The 22521-nt window shown below is 42.5% G+C and overlaps 2 protein-coding genes across 7 annotated transcripts; both read right to left on the bottom strand.

The window, feature by feature from the left end:
* Nucleotides 1-2188: 2188 nt before the first annotated feature.
* Nucleotides 2189-4176, bottom strand: LOC148902043 (alpha-2 adrenergic receptor-like). The gene has a single exon (XM_088990234.1). The coding sequence runs from the start codon at nt 3522-3524 to the stop codon at nt 2232-2234; it is 1293 nt and encodes a 430-aa protein (XP_088846360.1). The 5' UTR covers nt 3525-4176; the 3' UTR covers nt 2189-2231.
* Nucleotides 4177-5588: 1412 nt separating this feature from the next.
* Nucleotides 5589-22463, bottom strand: LOC148902042 (protein Dok-7-like). Of its 6 annotated transcripts, none has more exons than XM_088990226.1 (13): nt 22329-22463; nt 22174-22219; nt 21460-21690; nt 20321-20521; nt 19630-19749; nt 12959-13057; nt 10765-11444; nt 10535-10583; nt 9648-10133; nt 8475-8560; nt 8025-8094; nt 6456-6695; nt 5589-6362 (listed from the first exon to the last, which is right to left on the bottom strand). In XM_088990226.1, exons 1-13 carry the CDS (start codon nt 22380-22382, stop codon nt 6226-6228), a joined length of 2499 nt encoding a protein of 832 aa, XP_088846352.1. In that variant the 5' UTR covers nt 22383-22463; the 3' UTR covers nt 5589-6225. The 6 variants fall into 6 exon arrangements, with proteins under 6 accessions (XP_088846352.1, XP_088846356.1, XP_088846357.1 ...); XM_088990230.1 differs by having other exon boundaries at nt 6519-6695; XM_088990231.1 differs by having other exon boundaries at nt 6525-6695.
* Nucleotides 22464-22521: the final 58 nt, after the last annotated feature.

Genomic DNA, 22521 nt, shown 5'->3' with positions numbered 1-22521 from the left:
AACCCGGGAACGGATTATTCCCATTTTAATGGTTTCCTATGGGATTTTTTTTAGATACACACTTTTCGCCTTACACACTCTGTCTGGGAACCAATTAAGTTCGTAAATTGAGGTCTCACTGTATTCTCGTTTTTTTCGACGTTCATTTCCTGTTGGGGCTGCAGTTGACGGAAAGTGCAATTTTGATTGGATGCTACTGCCGGTCATGTTGAAACAGGTAAACACCCCTTTAAATGAGCCCACCGAGTACAATTCAGCTTGAATGCACCGGAGCATTCATCTTTGAGGACAGAAAATGTTCTGAATCTAATTTGCAATGAAACGGTGAAATGTCAGTGACATTTTAACAAGCCCCATGGTAACGTTAGCATCAATATACTTCTGTGAGAAGTATATTGCAGATAGCAAGTGTGGAAGCTTGTGAGCCGTGTGCAGGCTAGCTAGCAAGAACTTTGCCTATGGACCGTTTGGCTGGATTTTTACCAATCACGAGGAACGGAATGCCATTCATGTTAATGGTTAGTACTATCACAAAGTTATTTTAAATAATATATTCTGACATTTTGTTGGAAAGTGGCCGCGTGTGCGTGCGTGTGTGTTGTGTGCGTGTTTGCGTGTGTGTTGTGTGCGTGTGTGTGTGTGTGTGTGCGCGCGCCTGCGTGTGGCTCTCACTGAAAAACATTTCTAAATATTTTATTGTTATGGCTCTCTTGGTCAGAAAGGTTCCCGACCCCTGTTCTTGAGTTATCTGCAGTGGAAGTCGGGGAAGCTGTACAAAAGGACAATGCTGCCACCTCATGGGAGGGAACAACATTGCCAGAGGTCTGACGAGCGCTTTATCAGTTACCAAAACCCATACAAATTCAGGAATTTCGCCCCACGTCATATTTTCAATTCCTGAATCAATTCAGGAATGGCAGTGAATTAGTTAATTTTAACTCAATATCAACTCTTGTAATACAGCTTTTTTTAACAACTTTGAAAATAGTTTACTTGTAAATATATCTTGATGCTCTCATTGGGTCTGGGATCAGTATAAGCACGACTGAATGAGGTCTTAACATCAAGTCAAACTACTGCTCATGCAATGACATCATCATTTTTTTACTGTAATTTTGTTGGGGCCATGTGCATTTCATTAGCATTTTGAATCGCATATATGGATGCTACTGGACTTCCCGTGCAAACGGATGCTTGCTCCAGTCCGGCTTCAAGGCATCCCTTCCACTCATCTTCCGCAGCATTGAGCCAATAACGAGAAGGAAATCGAAGCCTCTCGGGTGTGGAGCCAAGGTTGACCGGAAAATGGACCTGCTTCCTTGATGGCATGACAAATTCAGTCTGCTTTGGAGTGAGGTAAACTTTGGATAGCAGCGTGTGGACCCCAAGCTCTTGTCGGAGCTCCCACATTTTGATACCCTCTGGTTCAAAGTGAATCTTAACATCACAGAATGCAATTAAAGTAAATTGGATGCTCACAGAAAAAAAATAATCGAATTAAATATATGCTGAGTGGGAAATATGGAATGCCCAAAAGTGATTGATTTGATTAATCACATCTGAAGGAACTGAGGCAATGTGGGACCCACTTCCCGGCTGCGACCATCAGAAGCACTGTTGATTCAATAAATTTGATGTGTAAGAAAAAACAACAACACAGGATCAGCTATAGGAGAATAAGAATTGGAGCAACATTGTTATGGAAAAAGGAGTTCAGAACATTCAGAGAGATTGTTTTTCTCATTCCATGTTGTCAATCAAGGAGCTTCCCATGTGGGATGCCAAGAATGGCACTCCCTTCAGTCTAATAATTACGTGAAAGAAACTACAGGGGAACCAGGACTTGAAAAACATGAGCAATCTTAGGTGATATTGTTCATGTTCTCCAAAAGTTTTGTTGAATTAAGCAGGTTGAGATTGCCGGTTTGCCAACCAGAATTTAACAAAATGGTCTGCGATCGCACAAGAGTCCTTGAATCTGCGGCTTCCTGAAGATCTGCAACCGTGACTTGAAACTGAACCCTCCTGAGATTTCAGGTTGCTAGCCATAGATAATTTTTATTTATTCATTTGTTTTCTAAGAGCATGTTGCAATCTGGAAGGCTTGTCTTAAATTACGGTTGAAGATGGTATGAAGGGCCGGGTTGAGGAGCAGTGCTTGAAGAGGTGCTGTGGGAATAATGTGAACAAGCACTTGAACAGGAAATTAGATTTTGCTCAGTTGCCACATCCTAAAATGACTTTTTCCACGACTTGCACAGGATCTTTTGAAAGGCCCGCCTGAAATCACGGTTAAAGATAGTGTATATAGCCGGGTTGAGTGAACTGTTGCAGTACCCAATCCAGAAGAAGAACTTAAAGAGGGGATCTGGAATCTTGCAGGAGTCCCTGCACACACCGTACAGGCTGTAGCTGAAGAAGAAGGGGAACCAGCACACCACAAAAACCCCCATGACCACCGCAAGGACAAAAGTGAACCTCTTCTCCCGAGCTTGGGACAGCTTTTTCAGGGCGATGGAGCTCCTCCGTTTCCTCCTGGAGGCAAAAAGATCTGGCGGTTTGTTTCCACCCCTTGAGTTGCACGCGGCCTGTTTGGTTAAGGAGTCCTTCTTTGCGTTCTCCCGAGGAGAGTCTGGCTTCTTCTTGCCGGCTTTCCCTTCTGAGGAGGAGCTGTCATCCAGGTCGGCTTCCTCCGTGTATTGCCCCTGGGTGGCCGTCCGATGACTCGGGGTGGGTGGACACTGGGAGTGCGCGTTCTCCGTTTGAATGTCACCGCCGTCTGCCTTTCTCTTCTCCGACATGCTCCTAGTTCTGGTTTTGGCCACCTGGTAAATCCTTACGTAGACCAGGATCATGATGAGACAAGGAGCAAAGAAAGAAGCAATGCTGGAGAAAACAATGTACCAACTGTCATCATTGAGCTCACACTGGGGGTGAACGCTTCTGTCCTTGTTGCTCTCCACAGACAACAACGGTGGGGAGGAAATAAAGGCAGACATGAGCCACACAATCAAGATGATGCCCTTCACCCGCTTGGGAGTCCGCTTTAAATTATATTCAACCGCTTTCGTGACGGACCAATAGCGATCCAGGCTGATTGCGCAAAGATGCACGATGGAGGACGTGCAGAAAAGAACATCCAACGCCAAATAGATGCCGCACCAAACTTTGCCAAAATACCAGTAGCCCATGAGTTCATTGGCGAGACTGAATGGCATCACCAGAGTGGCAACCAGGATGTCGGCCGTCGCCAGCGAGACCAAAAAGAGGTTCTGGGGGGCTTTCAGTGCCCGGCTTGTCAGCACAGCGATCACCACCAGCACGTTGCCGACCACGGTTAACAAGATGAGGAAACTTACAAGGGCGGCGATGCTGGCGATAGCTGCTGATGAGTAGCCACAGGAGGAATTTAGGTGGATGAATGTGTCCAGTCCGGTGCCATTGAGCCAATCCATCCTGGCGTCATAACAACAATAATAATTAGAACTCCCTGTACAATCCGTGCGCACTGAAAGGCAACACATGCAGTGTGTTGTGTGCGCGGCGCGGGCGCTCCCTCCTCCGCTTTTTCGCGCATCCCAGTGATGCTTCACGTCGGCCACCCCCACCCCTCTTCTCCTTGACTTTCCTCTTGTCGACTGGCAATCTTGAACACCATTGATTATTGATTTCAACTCATCTAAGTGGCTTATGCCAAAAGCTCATTACGTGTCAAAGACAACCACAATTTAAACTCACAGGATGGATCACCTGGTTCATTGAGCTGAGGTTCAGACTGTGGGTAAGGGTCTTTTTATTTTTTCATTTTTTTGTCTTTCTTTTTTCAATATGGTTTCTCCATTTTTATTTTTTTTTAATTTTCGCTAATTTTACAACTTGGTCCCTTATATTGTTTATCAATTAAATTCTTTTAGTATTTTTGTAATTATTTTTCCACACAAAAATACAACTTACCGTATATATACCGCTATACAAATCAATATGTATTGTATTTTCTGGTGTATAAAGCCCACCCAAAAGCATTGATTTTCATCAAAAGACTACCCTGCGCCTTATATGCAGGTGTGCCTTATATGTTAAGTAATGTTGAACCACAACAGGTCTCGCAACTACCGACTCAACTTTTCGTCTTACAAACGTCAAATGTATGAAAATTAAACCTTATAATAAGCACGATTTTCATAATACACACCCACCACGGCTGGCGGAGTGATCTTCGGCGGAAGCACACGACCGAACAGCACCAACAGTCCTTATGGAAGGTGACTCTCCTTCCATAAGCCATCAACGACCATCAAAAAGGTAAATAAAACTTTATTTTACAGCACAGTTTATTTCTTTAATTACAGTCCTCATGCAATTCCCTTTGACCTTCGACCTCCAACGCCATTCCATCAAGCCATAAATGACCATCACAAATGTAAGTAAAGTGACTTTATGATACAATGCAGTGTATTTCTTTCATTGCAATACAATAGCACATTTATTATATATAGAATAAGGTATATTGTGTGTAGTTTTAAGGCTTATTTAGTTGAAAAGTATATTTTATGGAAACCCGGGAACGGATTATTCCCATTTTAATGGTTTCCTATGGGAATTCTTTTTTTGAGATACACACTTCTCGCCTTACACACTCTGTCTGGGAACCAATTAAGTTCGTAAGTTGAGGTCTCACTGTATTTGGAAACATTTTATATGTTACTATATTATATTTGGAAAAGTTTTTTGTGTGTGTTTTTTTCATTCATTGAAGGTGTGCCTTATATCCCTGTGTGGACTATATGGAACAACTTTGAAAATACACCAGTCTTTGTGGGTGCGCTTTATACTCCGGTCTGTGTGCCTTATATGCGGAAAATACGGTAATATTCGTGAAAACTGAGCCTATTTATTTTATTATTTTTTGAGAAGATGGATGTTTAAAATAAAGTGAACATCAACACATACACTATACAATCTCTTCCAAGAACTGTGACAAGCTGGACCAAATTACTCCCTGATGCCGGTTGCTGTCTCCATCCTTTCCCATAGTCCATTTTGCCGTCAGGTGATGGTTTCTGGATCCTGTTAGGATCAGCACATTGATTATGTCGCCCTGTTCGATCCATTATCACAATACTAGGGAAGTCTGCAGTCATCCCTTTTCTGCATTTGATAAGCAGCTTGGAAAACAGCCATTAACCTGTGCAATTATTCCCTTCAGGTGAAGCATCATTAATGGATTTTCTTGAGTGCAAATGGAACTTTGTGTCACTCAATGAGCCTTTTCTTGTTGTTCTTGAGCTGCTTTTTTTCCTTTCACTTTTTTTGCGAAATCTTCACACCTGTTAACTGGCAACATCTCGAGAATGGCCGCCTATTTCGTGCAATTATGTAACCGCTGCCTAGACACAACCACAACACATTTCACCTGCTTGCCAGAAAGGTGCCGGCAATCGAACCGAATGCTTTGTACTGATTGCTTATAGACTCACATAGTGTATGGTTGCTGATAGACAAATATGAACAGCTCATTTTGTGTGCAATTCCAAGATGTGAAAATATGCTGTGTGCGAATGCTGAAAAACGAGCAGTCGCACCACTGCTGGTCTGCAACAAGCTGTTTATTCTCACCACATTCAAATTGTTTTTCTCGTGATATTACAGATTTCATTCTCACTTCATGACTGACACAAGCCCAGTCACTTGTGGGTGGATGGACTCTTATGGTTTTTAGAAAATGCGATGAAAGAGAAATTACAACTTAGCGTTTCTGACATGCAAACCAACCACCGATGTGTCATAAATGTAGACAAAATTGATTAATAACCTGACATCGTTCGTACAAAAATCACATCCAAACAAATCGATTTTTAGTTTTTCTTCAATTCTTTTCATGTTTTGCTCACAAATATTTGTATTTAGGTAATGATTTGCAAAGGATAAGAAAGTAGTGGTGTCATTAAATATTATCAATCAAAGTCAAAATTGTTTTACAATCTGAAAAATGTCAGCCATGTACTCATACATACATTGTACATGGTTGTAGGTGTTACATTTAGCAATCCACATCAAGCTCAAGAATACGATTTATTTACAGACATATAGAAAAAACAATAGCTAATTGTTTTTAGTAAAAGTTATTAAGGTGGGCAAACAACAGTAGTACAAATATAAATAAAACTATATATACTCGCAAATCAACAGTACTTGTAATCGGAGGCGTTTTGCTGGTCCTTGAGATCAATGCGGCATTCCCTTTCTTCTCCGCTCCAAGGTGTGCAAGCCCTCCTGGCGGCTTAGAGCATGCTGGGTACCCACCTTGTGAGCTGTCTCTGTGGCAGTGATGTCAATCTGGGCGTATTTGCTTGAGCCCTTTCCTGTCCAAACAACAACAAAGAGTGTCACTGTGTTCAGTCGCTAATGCTAACATTCGGGCTCCATCATAACATTTATATCTCAGAATTGCTCACTCGTGTGTGTGAACCAGTGCAAGGTCTCCAAGGGGGGTTGAGTGTCGTTTATTTTGAACACACCCTTACTCTGTGCAGTCGCAGATACCACAGTCCCCCGGTTGCCTGGTTCCTGCAGTTCCAACTCCATGTAGTTGAGCTGCTTCTTAGATGTGGGGCTCACTGGAATATTGACGTAGGTCGCGTCGCCCCGAGACCTTTCGGTGAGCGAAGCCTCTGGATGGTACGCCAACGCTGTGCCTTGAAGTAAAATAGTGAGGCGATTCTTTTTCTGAGTGTAGAAGTCATTCAAATGGCATCAACTAGGCCAAATGTTTTAGAGTGATAAATTGTTTGCCAGGCGTCTAAAAACAACAACCCGCCTACCATTTCTATTTATTTATTTTTTCATTATAATGTTTCGCTACTTTTTTTTGACATGACCCGTGTCTTAAAAATTCACTTTATTTTGGAGTCCCCTCACTGCTCTTTCTCTACACTCCTGTAGAGTGTGCCCTTGTTTTAGTCAGTTATTAGTTTCAAATGCTTTGATTTAATTATTTTGTATCTAAATTGTATGTCAAATTGTCTTACAGTAGGTTCTGCTGCATTTATAAATTGAACTTTGTTTTCGCTGAAGGTCCTTTTTTTAAAGTGCTCTATAATCGTATTCAGTTGTTCTCAACCATTTTTAGTCATTGCTTTTATCGAGCTTTTCTGGAAAAAAGTCACAAAACACTATTAGGAAAATAATAAAACATTTCTATTCACAATGCCTTAATATAGATGACTTCGGTAATCGGTCCAAACATTTTGAATTGTAATTGTTTGCTCCACTTTCTGCTCATCTAATCTTGGACTTTTTTTTCCATCATTTCGTTCTTTTCCTTTATAGGTTTTGTTACTGTAAATTTAAGATCAAGAAAACAAATCCGTTCTTATCATTGTTCTTTATATCTTGGGAGGTAAACTTTGAGACACCTCTGTTCCATGATATTCCTGAATCTTTTATGGGAATTTTTGGCATCAGAAACTGCCGACACCCTTCTGGCTTACAAAACCAAAATATATTTGGTTTAGTTGAGGTGTTATAACAATGTTACATATGAATTCAACGGTTGGTAGCTGTTATCGTCTGCAAAACACCCAGAGGGAACACTCTGAACGACCATTAGACCCTGGCGGAGCCTGTTGGCGATGTCTAAAAGAAGCATTGAAACCAAATTGATCCTTTCACAAGCGCAGTGTTCTGTAATGGTTCCCATTACAGCGAGTGGCTTGTACCCACACCGAGTATACATTTGCAGCACATGGCGAAATGTCAACTCTGTTTGAGGAGGAAAGCTGATCTTATGAGAGGCGCTCCTCACTACTGTTCTAGTGTGTACCTAACAATACAATGGAACCACAATTTCGCAACAAATTGACAAATATCACTACAGAATATCCATCTAAAAATATCAATACAAAGGTGCGATTTAGGACCACCCTGAGCTCTAAAACCCAACACTTGACCATACACATATAACAATGGATAAGTCAGGAGTATCAACATCTGCTGTGTTGATACTGCAATGGAGTCCTTCTTACCTTCTGCCTCTTGCAGCGCCTTTGTTGGAGCGCAGCCATGCATCAGTTGGTACTTGCTTTTTTCTTCCGCCTGCAAGATGAAAACAATGAAAAATTCCTCTGAAGTAACGGCAATCTAAAAATTGCCAAAAGACAGCTTGGGCAATGTGTGTTGTAATTTTTTTTATTTTTTTTTCTTCACAAAAACAAAATACAATTCTTAATATTTTATATTGGTACGATACAAATGCAGCTACTCACATTGCGCCAAGTCACACCAAGGCCGTTTTTTTAGAAGTTGGTGAATCTCCATAATAATATAGCATGACACAAATTATCTATTGTTTTCAAATATAAACATTAAATAATAATTATAATAATAATAGCTTCAAGCTCCATTGGTTCCACATTCGGTTATGTCAGCAATCGATCGCAGAAAAGCGGATTAGGGAGTTTTGTAGCAGCCCTTACCTCTGAGGTTCTCTCTGTTCTGCTCTCCATGATCTCATAAGCAGGATCAGCTTTGTGCTTCTCCCCTCTGTCACTGGGCCTTTTGTCTGGCAAGGGGTGAGGAGGAGAAGAAAAAAATGATGAGAACCTTATTTTTTCTGCAGCAATATGAGTTGAATGATCCCTGAAATTAATACGACAGCATTTTCATCACGAGCATGATGGAACAAACTCATGCTCCATGCAAAATATTTTAACACTGATTAATGTTGTAAATTGAAAGGTACTAAAGCATTTTTAATCATTGCATTGCTTTGAGAAAAAGTAAAATGTGATCATTCCTAATATGCATGTATCCCGGGAGACTGCTTTGTTTCCAATATGCAGAAATCTACAGAGCAATGAAGCCCCAAACACATTTTTTCACTTAAGATTTCAGCATTATACAAGTTTGTGAGCACTAGGTTCACGAAAGCAAGGTACTAGCATTAGCCTCGCGGATGTAGTAGCCCTCTAAGACAGGAGTGTGAAACAAATTTTTGTCACGGGCCAATTCCTTCGGTAGGCCGATCAAATATCAACGTTATTTCTTGCCAATGACAATTTTACATTTCGGTAAAGAACTCAGCAAGGATCATGACAGTTGACACACATGATTTGCTCACGCAGGCCACATAAAATGATGTCGCGTCTTGCTCCCGGGACTTGACTTTTGACGCCTGTGCTCTAAGACCTCAATAAAGTAAATGTGTAAAATATTTGATGTTGCTTTTTGGATACTGCACCCTGAGTGATAGTGCAATCCATTGCCATATTTAACTTTCGTCCACACCTCCAAGACACGAGTGCAGGCATCAACCACAACAACAACAAAAAATAGGGCAGGCACGATTTCAATCTGAGGTTATTGTATTGGTCCAGTAACCTGGCGGTTTGTAATGTTGATATATCACTTTCAATGTGACATGACCATATCAGACTGTAAGTAGTGATCAATTTCACATTTGGAATGTAAACACATGGAACCGATGATGCTGAAGTTCTTGGAAGCAGATCCAAGGCAAATAGAAAGTGAAAGGAAAGGCAGAATAGGATGACAAAAAAGTCCCAAGACAAAAATTTGTGGTTTGGTTGACGGTGAGAGAAGAGTGGGGAAAAAGGCTTCAAGGATGCAGAGGAAAGGGGGCTTCTTACCTTCAGTGGTCATTCTCTGACCATTCATCTCTGCATTTGGACCATCTGCCTGAAGCGCCTCATGAGCTGAACTCTTTTCTTCTGAGCTTTTCTTTAAGTCTAGCCCGGTTAGAAAGGACTGGACATTGAAGATTCTGCTGTGGTGGGGCATTTTGGCGGGGGTGCCCCGCGTTGGCGGCCAGCAACGACCGCCACGGCATTTGAAACAGTTTTCGTAAATGATATCAGTCACCGATGCACGGTAGCCAAACAGTGGTTGGGATTTGAAGTGTGCCACAGGACTCATTGCTCCATAAAAGTCATTGTGGTGGATTTTAGATTCCTTGGTTATTCTGTGATATGGCAGGATCTGAGCTAAAAGGCTTGCAAGTTTCCCTCGTCCTCTTTTGGGAAGTGGTGAACCCTCACTTGTCTTGTCTAAACTGCGAACTGCCACAGCAATGCCGGCATTGCTTCTGCGTGGTAATCTCTCAATACTCTGATCTGCTGGATGGGAAACATCACACAGGGCAAGCAGAAACATGTTCTCATCACAAATGCCTCTTGTGATCATGCAGGTGTTTATCCATGCAGGAGAAAACTCATGAGACAGTGTACAAAAGTAGCTGTGCAGCGAACTCCTGCATATTTGTGGTTGGGTATTCACAAATTCACCAGTTTGCTCTGTTTGTATGGCATTTGGTGGCATTTTAGTGTCAAGGAAGTGAGTTGGGGAGTTTCATTCAGACATGTGTGCTGCTTCGCCATGATCTCGTGGCTTATATAGGCAATTACAAACCCTTGCGGGTGGTCATCAATAACTTGCAGATTTTTCCTACGCACCACAGTAAGTACCTTTCCCAGCAAATAGTGGGGGAACACTGTATATACCACATGATTGCACATACCTGGTAATGAAGGTATCGCCACACCATTTGCAGGCTTTAAGGGCATCCACTGTTTAAGGATTTGAAACATTAGAATGTACAACAATCGCATTGTGAATGACATGTTGTCGACTGGGAAAAGAAATCACAATGGTGTATACATTTTCTGTGGACTCAAAAATAACGTAGTTACACTAAATGTGGCATAGCCTACAGAAACACCATGTGGAAAAAACCAAAGACAGCCTTACCTGAAGTCCACCGCATACCGAGCAGATCATCACGATGGTTTTAACTGTACAGGGCTCCTCACTGTCACTAGAAGTTCCCCCACTTATTTTCCTGCTGCATGAGCTCACGGTTTTGAGGTGGCCCTCAGCGGCCCCCTCTGAATACTCTGCTGCAGGATCGGGAGAGTCCTTTGCTGTACTTGGGCACTCCTGTGCCAGACTTTTGGGAGTGTCGTATAGATACCTGAGTGAGGTTGGTACTTTGTACTCACGTCCTGAGACATTGGGGCAATAACATGGGTTAAGATCTTGAGTCGAGTGTGGAGGAAGACAAAAAACAGACCCAAAGTCCTCACGACCACTATTGTCCAAACTTCCTGTGTATGAGGAGAAACTTCCAGAGTAAGAGGAATGACTACCGGTGGCAATTCCGCTATCTAAGGAGCTCTGTCGACCCATTTCCTTGAGGTGCCTGGGGTCTTTGACTCCTGAACCATTTGCGCCATGGTTGGCAAATTGCTTTTCCACACCGGCTCCTGTTTTGTCTACAATATTGTGTTCTGAGACGTTACTGGTGGATTCGGTCCAAATGGCCAAGCAACTGGAAACGCTGCCGTCCGATTGGCTGGTGTCTGAGGTGTCCGAAGAGCCAGATATACTGCGGTCGTCGCCTCCAGGGGATGCATAGTACATGGACGATGCTGCAAATAAGACATGTTTTAAGGATATTTAATCAGGAGCTCATACATAATGCAGCATTGGTTGCAAGGCGCGTAATGACAGCTATAAATCACAAGATTGAGGGAAGTGAGACCGACAGACTTAATTTGTATTATAATGGACTGAAGAGCATAATCACTGGGGTATTACAGACAATGAAACTTCAAAGAATGGTCAGGAAATAGCAGAGATGGACACTGATTTGTATGGACGGAGGCCAAGAATTATTTTTTGTTTGTTTGTTTGTTTGTTTGTTTGTTTTTCAATGATGCAAGTGGGTTTTTGTCTGCCCCTTTAATCATCTCCAGATGGTATAATTCTGCGGTGTCAAGAGGCAAAAATAACAAGAGTGTGGCCGAACACTATTTTTTGAGCAGGTTATTTCATCCCAATGCTATACATACCTAATGTACAGCAGTGGCGGACCATCAAGCCCTGCAAAGCCTTCTCTGCTGGCCTAAAAATATCTGAATCACAGACTGATGCTAATTATATTTTGTCCATGAATTCTTATTAAATAATTCCAAAAGCCTTCTCTGCTGGCCTAAAAATATCAGAATCATGGACTGATTTTGTATTTGTATTTTGTCCATGAATTATTATTAAATTATTATAAATTGTGTTCCTTTCATTACTTTTCCCCTGTTGCACTGCATCCAGATGTATGTTTTCATATTTAAGCATTTAACCAATCACATTTCAACCATCATTTGTTACCGGTGTCAGAAATCTACCTGGACGCCTTCACAATCAGTTCTGTAGGCACTGCCACAACCAATTTGTCCATCAAACTGTTGCTCGAACCAATAAGATTTGTAGTTGGCAACCCAAAAGGGGTAGTAACGCCTTCTTGAAGGCGCAGGTCAACGTCAGAGCTTTCGCAAACTATGATTGGCTAGTCACTAGCCAATCATAGTTTGCGAAAACTTCTCTGATCACAAGCTACTAGCGACAAGAGCATACTGGACAGAGCTAGGACACTGTATAGGTAGCCAGCTGCATAAGCAAATATATTGTGTGGATTTAATAGCAATTTTGTCAACCCACTGAAATAGTGTGAAATATTTGGTTGGGGATTTACTGTTCAAGCCAATTTCTAGACGGACCTTTCAAGAAAAAAATGGGCATTATTAAGAAAGGCCAGTCAGTTATTTCCTGGCTAATGGTACCCCCTAATGGACTTGTAGTAAATCACACCACACTTATTTCAGTCTGGATTTATTCAGACACAGCACTCCTGAAGGCCTAGCTATGAAATTCACGGACCACCACTGGTGTACAGTCATACAACATAAAATGCCTACGGTCAGACATTTCACAATCTACCTAGCTATTAAGGAAATATGGCAATGTTCTATGTGAGCTACTTCAAAAGTACGAGGATGGGCTGAGATAAAGGACAATTATGAGGGACAATGATGTAAAGGTACCCGGATCGAGGATCAAAGACGGTCCAGCAAAAAAGTGGCCATTTCATGGAAATAGATATATGTACCTGTGCTGTTCCGATTGGAGAGCATGCTCAATCGCTTCTCCAATTCCTGTGTCTCATGATTCAGCCTCTCCTCGGAGTTGATCTGACTGGTGTTTGGATCTGTCAAAGAGAATGATGATAAGACATAAGCTTGGAGGCTCCATTCTTGTCCTTGGAGAACAGCATTCATGTTCAACGAAACTGGGTATATCACCCTATCTCTAAAAGTGTTATTACTCTTTTGGGTTTCGAGCCACACTTTGTGACCAGAGTTGTGGTTGGACACAGCTTGATCGGTTAAATTGAGAGCTTTGTCTTTCGGGTCTTCTTTCACCAGACCGTTACAGAGTCTGCATCACATCAGGCACTGCACCATTCTGCTTGTCAATTTACAACTCTACTTTTCCCTCACTCATGAAAAAGACCCCAAGATACTTGGACGCCTCCATTTTCAGCGTACTGTCATCTTCGACTAGGAGACGGAACTCAACCCATATCCTACTGAGGCCCATGGTGTCAGTTTTGCAGGTCCTGATTTTCATCCCAACCACTCTAAACTACTCCAGTGAGAGTTGATGTAACCAGCAGAACCATACCATCTGCAATTACCAGCAATGCAATTCTGAAGCATTCCCAGGAATGCAATATTGAAGCAAGCAAACTGGATGCTTCAGTTCAGACTGGCATCTTCCCACACCATTGAAGCCAAAACATCACTAGGTGTTTATTGGGGGACTGTACCTTCATTCGTTTGTCCAAGACATGGCTGCAAGTCTGATAACATGACTCTGATGCATGACCAGAGTCGATTGTTGAGACTACTCTGTCATGCACAGGGCTGACCATGGCATGAAGCCAATGAGTATGCCTACACCTGCTCAGCGCCACTCAACATGTGCAACTCTGGAGTGGAAGTGTGTCCAACCGACGTCTCCGGACAAGTTGTGTCCATAATTTGTAAAATGGCTTCAAATGACTTCTACTGAGCGTATTTTACAAAGATTCCACCGCATATAGCTATATTTTACGTTTTAAGACTCGCGCTGAATATTCAGGAAGTCTTGTTTTTGAGTTGGTGACGAGTCCGTACGTGACGTCACTAAAAGACCGCCCTTGACCGTAAAAAAGACGCATTGTAGCGGTCCTTCCATCACGTCAATGTATTTTGCTGTACTTGTTTGGTCTGGGGACGTCCGTGTTGCACCCAAAAGCCACCAGAAGGCCAGAAGAGGGCATCCAAGCGCCATATAAGGAATTTATCAGCCTGTGGAAACGGAGGTGGCCACAGGAGGTCGCCATCGTGTGCCTCTTTTTTTGGGTGAGAGATTTTCCACCAATGTTGCCTCAAAATGGCACAAATAAATTCTTTAATCGATTGCAAACAGGTATGCTTTCCTCTTCAGAACTATTTGAATCATATTCATCACTGGATGTGAAAAAGAAAGCATATTCCCCGAATCTGAAGCCATTGTTTTGATTCACTAGCAATGCAAGACGTCTTGGCGTGATGTCACGAACTGGGGGCGGGACTTTCTGAAAATGCCCAATTCGCAGCTCAATTTTTTGCAGATTTTGGACACTAAGTCATTTTTATTGGTGTTTTGCACTTGACTAAAAATATCATACGGCGTGTTTTGGGTATTTTAGATGCTATAAAACGTTTTTCTGATGTCAGTGGGAAACACAAAAAAATGGTGCCGGTTGTCCTTTAAATGTAGTGTGTACACACCTCATAGCACAGTAAGAACCCAATTTATTAACTGTCTTTCAAATGTGAAAAATATCCCTGATCAGTTAAAAAACAAAAAAGTGACGTCAGTTGTCCTTTAACTTCCAGGAAGGTGCCATTTCACATCCATGGAGTTATCTTCTGTAACCCCAGATGGGACCGTCAAGGTCCCGCCTGCCTTCGACGACTATCCATTTCCCACTGTACCTGACCAATGTAGGCCCCACGTACACACAGAAAGCCCCTAAAAAGATGCATATTCTCTTTTGGGGGCCGTGCCAGACCATGTATCATGGGTGCAAGCATGGCTGCTAACTCCACCCTTCCAGAGAGCATATCTAAAAGTTTTATTTTCACCTGAATGCTGAGGATCGTCCTCTGGTGCTTCGGCTTATGACTGAATGCCTTTGAGTTCACTGCTTGGATTAAAAACCAAAAGTACTTTATCAGAGAATGCGTTATGTTCCCAGCATCCAGCTAAAGCACAAGAGAATGAAAATCCAACAATCTTGCTTGAACATATAATCTCTTTACAACCAGCCCCATGTACTGAGCCCTGACTGATGACCTACACCAGGCATGGGCAAATTACGGCCCGCGGGCCACATACGGCCCGTTAGGCTTTTTAATCCGGCCCGCCGAACCTGCCTAAATTATAGTAAAAACAGTGTGAAACTCATGACAAAAATTAGCAGTCAACAGGGCAGATAACTGAAAAGTTGCCTGCCCCATTTTTCACAACTTGAAGCACAATGAGAAAACTAATCACATGAAAAAACATTGTCACAAAGTATAAAGTTTTTTTTAAATCAAGAATGTACCTACTACAAATGCTACCTTGCGGTAAATGTTCATGGCTAGATTTTGCTGCAGTAGTCGATTGTCATTGTGGTGCACAATGCAACGTTTGCATTGCTTCCTACGAGCCACTCAGCCCCTTTCATGAGTCTCACGTACACTTTCCAGTCACGGTTTAATGTAAATTTACGTTTTGTAGCGTCACATATGTTGTTAGCTTCTTTTGAATCTTTCTTCTGGGCTGAGGTTCTGTGCATCTATTTTGGAAAATTATATTCAATTGCACAACTTTATAACGCTTGCGAAAGTCCGGAAGAAAGAAGCAGGCTTCTGATTGGCTGCCGTGCCGAGTATGCAAATTTCACTGCAGGTAGCCTATGTCTGTGTGCTTGGCGACGGTACACGTGTATTGTTCGCGCGTGAAGGCTAGGGCGTCAGTGAGGAGTTTGTTGAGCGCACGGTCAGGACAAACCATCTATGATTTGGCGGAATTTAACACAAGTAGGTATTATTGAGCTTGAATATTTCGTTGTGGAATAATATGTTTTGAATGATGAAAGTGATTCCATTTTTCAATAAATGTTGATTTCTTTAACTTTGCCCCTTCAATGAAAACTTATTAAAAACAGACGCAATCTTGATGAATCACAGTGCATATGTTATTTTAATCTATTTCCATTTCCTCCTCCAAGTATCTGCGAAATAGTCTGTAAACGCCATATTCCTTGAGACAAATTTATTAACTGATCAGGGATATTTTTCACATTTGAAAGAGAGTTAATAAATTGGGTTCTTACTGTGCTATGAGGTGTGTACACACTACATTTAAAGGACAACCGGCACCATTTTTTTGTGTTTCCCACTGACATCAGAAAAACGTTTTATAGCATCTAAAATACCCAAAACAGGCAGGCTGACATTTTTAGTTAAATGAAAAACACCAATAAAAATGACTTCAAAATGAATCCGGAAATGGCCAGTTTCAGAAGGTCCCACCCCCTTGTTCGTGACATCACACCAAGACGTCTTGCCTTGCTCGAAATCAAAACAATGGCTTCAGATTCGGAGAAGATGTTTTCTTGTTACTCATCCAGTTATGAATATGATTCAAATAGTTCTGAAGAGGAAAGCATAAATGTTTGCAATTGATTCAAGGAGTCCTCCCATATCAATTCGAGCCGTCAATGACAGCAATGTAGCACCCAGAAAATGCAGAAGATTGCGCCCAAGCTCCGTTGGAAATGGGCTGATTTGTCAGCTGGGAATTTGCGTCAGCGAATATCAAATAGTAGTCTTGGTGCAACACACAACGATTCACCATCGCGTTATTTATGTGTTTTCCTTCTAATTTTGCCATCAATACGGACCAACACGAAGTTTTCAGACCAAACAAAGTAACGCAAAATGCATTGTGTGTCGCTTTCTCGGTCAGGGGCGGTCCAAACGTCACATGGGGATCGTCATCTACTCGAAAACAAGACTTCGTGAATATTCAGCGCAAGTCTTAGAACGTAAACTATAGCTATATGCTGTGAAATCTTTGTAAAATACGTTCAGTCAAAGTCATTTGAAGTGATTTTATAAATTATGGACATAACTTGTCCGGAGGCGTCGGTTGTCCTTTAATGCTTTAGGTTTAGTATTTCCGGCCCTAACACTCCCTCCAAATGCTCCTGGCCCGGCCCCTCTGTCAAATTTTAGAACCCAATGCGGCCCGCGAGTCAAAAAGTTTGCCCACCCCTGACCTACACTGTCATCAATATGCACAAGGTCGATTGAGTTAGCATAAAAACATACCTCATCTTTGAGGTTTAACGGTTTGAGGCCACGTGTGCATGTACCATGTCCTTGGAGAGGGTCACACGGGCCATTTGTGCAACACAACATGGTTTATTTATAGTTCTTGTAAGGGTGTTTCACCACCGCGTGACCGTGTGAACAACTCTTATATTCTCTCTAATGCAATACGTCATGTCCATGTAGTTTTTTTTTGTTTAATTTTTGCACCACATTCAGATGCACATTAACCAGAAGAGTGCTATTTTATCCCTCCCCCTATTGAATTTTTAGTACAGTGTTTTGTCTGTTTCTATAATTTCATGACATTCATTCTTCTAAAAGGAGAAATTGATAATTTACTATTGAAAATTATAATCTGACGTAAAAACTTGGCCAAAACAAACATGCGGATCAAACCTCTAAAAATGGAGGACACTGATTTGCTGTGGCGACCCCTTGAAGGGAAAAGCCGAAAGGAAAAGAAGAAGAAGACTATTGAAAATTATATAAGTGAGTGAATAAAATAGTCTAATAATAATAATAAGACAAATAATGTTTGAATTACTTCTTATTTTGATAAGGGGCACGCTCTTCCCACCCGGTAAACAATATCACAGAATAGTTGTATTAAGTTCATCCTGTCCACTTGATATCTAATTTACAAGAGATTATTTTCTTAAAGACAGTGTTTTTAGGTGTTCAATTACCTGACATGTTTCGCGTATACTTCCGCCTTCGTCAGAGTGTGACAAAGGCGGAAGTACACGCCGAAACATGTCAGGTAATTGAATACCTAAAAAACACTGTCTGTAAGAAAAGAATCTGGTGTAAATTAAATATCACAGAATGTTGTGGCTGATGGTACATGGATGCCTCAACTGATTAGGAGGCTTTGTGTGCTCTGCTCGTGTGAAACCCTTCTTTCTATTTATTCTTCAACGGGAATAGGCTGCATCTAAGTGTACAGATATGGAAAAATGGAAGAATATCCACAATCCCCCGCAGGTTAGCCGAACACATTTACTGTGATGTATGTAGGCAAGAACATTGGCTGTTAGAAATTGGAGGTGTTAAATGTGGTGTTAAAACAAAAACAAGTTGAGTTGGAAGACTTCAAACTTGCACATTGTTCAGGAATTTCATGAGAGCGGACTGAGATTACAAAAATGTCTTTAGATTTGGGGAAACCTCATGTCACATTGAGCCTGGGGTTTTCGCTTGTCCTCTTTTCTTCCAGAGGACTATCTACTTTCGGTTCCAGGAAGTAAGCATCCTCCCGTCTGTCTTTTTTATACCTCACGTTTAATCCGTCGTTCTGATCACGAGTCGTGAAATCAAAATGTTGGGCAAAGCATCGCTTTTCCATTTTTCTTTAGTTCATATTTCATGAATCTCAATTCAAAAAGTGTACGACCAAATATCAACCGCCGACGGAATTTGCTGCTGTAGCAAGTTAGCTAACCTTGGGGTGTCAGGTCTTGCCTTGTTTTGTTCTTTTTCTTCTTTATGTCAGTACCAGGCAGAAGGTGGGGCGTCGCCTTCCAGCGGCACACCTGCGCCTGATCAAGACAATCACATGCTGCCTACTTAAGCCACGGACTTCATGCCTCCCTTGTCGGACTATTATTTTTGATCACAACCTTTGCTCGCTTGCCTTGTTCACAGCAGCCTTGTTTGTGCTCCATGTTGCATCTCTCTGTGTTGTCCTGCGCTTTTCCGTTGGTAAACTTTGTTTTGTTTGTACAAAATATCTGAGTCTGCATTTGTGGGATCCCATCCCGGGCGTCCCGGTGGTCGAGTGGTTAGCACATCGGCTTCACAGTGCAGAGGTCGCCGGTTCGCGTCCCGGTCCGGCCTCCCTGTGTGGAGTTTGCATGTTCTCCCCGGACCCGCGTGGGTTTTCTCCGGGTCCCCCGGTTTCCTCCCACACTCCAAAAACATGCATGGCAGGCAGATTGACCACTCCAAATTGTCCCTTGGTGTGAGTGTGAGAGTGACTGTTGTATGTCTTTGTGTGCCCTGCGATTGGCTGGCAACCAATTCAGGGTGTCCCCCGCCTCGTGCCCGAAGACAGCTGAGATAGGCTCCAGCAACCCCCGTGACCCTAATGAGGAATAAGCGGTACGGACATGAAAAAAAATGCATTTGTGGGATCCACTTTTCCTCGGTCTTTACCCAGACCTTGTCATACGGTTCATACAGCAGCGTCTAACTTTGGGCATTGCTAAGGGCAGCCACTGAAAATGCCGCTGAATATTCGCCAATTACATCAAGAAAAGAAAAAGGCATAATTTAGTGGCATTGCAACATTTTAGGAAGGGGGGAGCACAGTGTGTAGGATGTGCCTAACATCGCTGGCACGGCATCAAACACCTCCAAGACTGACCTGGCAAGATGGGCTGGAGGCCGAATGGAACCCTGGTGGGCGAGACACCTCGGACGATGCAGTCAAACAAAAAGCTTATTTGCTCACTATCGGAAGACGTGAGCAGAAAAACTCCAGCCCCTGTGGAGTGCAAGTGGAAAACTTCAAAACAAGAATATATTGGATCAGGTTCTTCGGCATTTTGAACATTGATCAAGGAACACATAACAAATTGCTCCAAAATGTGGAATGCATTATACCGCTGCAGCGACGAGCGCCAAGGTTTTTGTAGGAACATAGAACAATGTTGCGCAGTGCCCCTCTCTCTGACCTCCTTGTGACAACAAACCTGCTGTTACCCATAAAACATCCTTGTGTCAACCCTGTCCCTAAGACCACAGACCATTAGCTGCTTCTCTCAATTCTAGAAAGTATCTGAGCTATGTTCATTGTCATTAACAATATTGTGTGTCATTGTAAAGCTGAAATGGTTGGCTCAATCCAATTGTGCCTTTGCTTATCACCAGAAACTCACATGGCTCAGACAATAAAAGAAAGCCAATGAATGACTCATGCCTGTGGGGGTTGTTTTTTTTTTCAGGACTGAATCCTTCCCTGTCAAACAGCAGATGTTCTACTTAGTCCTGAAACTCGAGCGACTAAAGCATCTTTTACACAGTCATTACTATGCCTACATGTACAATAGACTTACAGTAGCCGCAGCGCGTTCCTCCCTCAAATACAAATCCATTTGGTACGGGCCCATATCGACGTAGGTCCGGAAGGTTCCAGTGGCCCACGACAACGGGGGATCCGTCTCTGACGAGAGCTAGCAAGTTGTTGCACACGTGAAGAGTTGCCGGGCCGCTCTCTAACTTTGTTCCCGCCAAGACCCCGACACTGAACCTGTGAACTAGGCCCAACAGAACAAAAAAATTACAAATAAAAACAATCTGCTAAATGACATAAAAATCATAGTCCTGCCAAGATCTGGGTAGCAGTTTTGCTAGAATATTGCATGATTTTCTTGATTGGACTGTTGTGGTTGGACAGACTGTAGGCATTCCGTATGGCTTTGCATGAGTACTTCAGCGTGACAAAAACATTCCTTCCCATGAGTGTGCTTGCAGTTGTCACTGTGAATATGCGGAAATGTCAACCTCTTAGATAAAAGCCTTGGAACACCCACAGAGGGACAGGTGACATTTCTACTTGCCATGACATACTCCTCTCGATGGCATTAGGCGGTCAACTGCGTACACAAAGGCCTGGAACGTACCCGAACGTAACCATTAGCACTTGCCTTAACATTCAGCTGAGCCGCCGTCACCATTACTATTAGTGGCAACTATGAGTTCTTCTCTTATGTAACATATAGTGTTCCTATGTAGCGCACGGGGCCAATGCAGCCTTTAGAATCTCTTCTTGCCACATTCTCTATCAGTGATTCTGGAATTGATCTACAAATGTGTCAAATGACCAGGTGCGCTCGTGTTAATGCTTCAAGACCTTATCGACCTGCAACTAACCAACCATTACATTGTTGTCATCTTGCAAACCTTATTCAGAAAGGTCTGATCCTCCAATTTATTAGCGGTTGTGCTCTTGTCAACAAACAATCATGATCTTATAAGGTCTGAACATACGGCTGATGGGCAAGTGGTGTAATGTTAAAAACCTGATTGACCCGAATGAGACTAATCAACATTTACATCCTTGTCATTTATCCAGATACGTCTGGTCGTTGTCGGGTCCGAGTCCACAGTTGTACCCGGTAAGCTTGTGTGAACTCAACATGATTAAGAAATGTCTAAATTTGAAAAGGCCCTCGCCAATAGCGCCTCTTCTCACCTTCTCCAAGGCTGTAGCGCAGACGGACTTCCCACGCCTGAAGCGTCTCCTTGCTGTCAAAACTCAGCAGAGCCGCCTGGGTCAGGCAAAGAATGGCCAGCGTGAACGGCAAACCCTCGCACCACCGTCCACTTTCCAGGCCGCAGATCTCTTCCAGAGTGACACTGGCCCGCTCCTTATTTCCATCGACTTTGTCCGACTTGTCTTTAAAAACCAGCAACACGAGGCAATCTGAAGGCGTCAAAGAGTGAGTATGTGGGGCATGCAGACACAATCAATGTCAATTTACAGTACGACTAACGCTGACAGCTGCCATAATACGGGCATGAAACAGCCGGTGAGAGCCAAGTGACGTTTTTTTTTCTCCTGAGAATGAAGTTGCCCAGGATGCGGAAGCAGTACAGATACAATCCCAACTCATCAGCGAGTAGTAATTTACACACCAAACTTGAAAGATTAAAGAGATGAAGAAAAGTCTGCATTGTAGTATGGTGACAAGAAAGCAACATTATGAATAATTGGATTTTCATCATAGTTGGTATTTCCAAGATAAGTCATCGAAAAAAATTTAACCCGCGATTTGATGAAAATAATGTAACGAGAAGGAACAATTATCTATATTACGACAATACAATGTGAGAAAATTTAACAACTGTGATTTTAAAAAGATTTTGAAGAACACACAACACTGTTGCATTCATGATTTTTTTTTACCTGCTACGGGCGACGGCTTGTGAAGAACAATCCACCTAGTTTTCCACTGCCAAAGATATATAAAAAAACGAGGGCAGTTTTGTTTCATTAAAACTCGATACCAACATTCACCCCTGCAAATAAAATAATGAATAAATAAATAAATAAAGCTTTACCTTTTTTCCTTCTTTGAGTCTGGCGTATCCCTCCACGACTACCGAATCGGTCATCTTCTGTCATGGTTCCTGACAGCTGCACAGTTGGCTGCCCCAATGAGATGGGTCACTTTCAAAATAGCTACACCGCCTTCGCTCGCTCGCTAAGCCACCTCCAACCCCCCACCCTCACCCCAAAGTCCCCGCCTTTGAC

Source organism: Hippocampus bargibanti, linkage group LG02 (assembly GCF_051943395.1).
Source record: "Hippocampus bargibanti isolate YZ-2025 linkage group LG02, ASM5194339v1, whole genome shotgun sequence".
NCBI classification, from domain to species: domain Eukaryota; kingdom Metazoa; phylum Chordata; class Actinopteri; order Syngnathiformes; family Syngnathidae; genus Hippocampus; species Hippocampus bargibanti.
The sequence above is the reverse complement of the archived record's forward strand: the minus strand, read 5'-3'. Positions and strand labels throughout refer to the sequence as shown.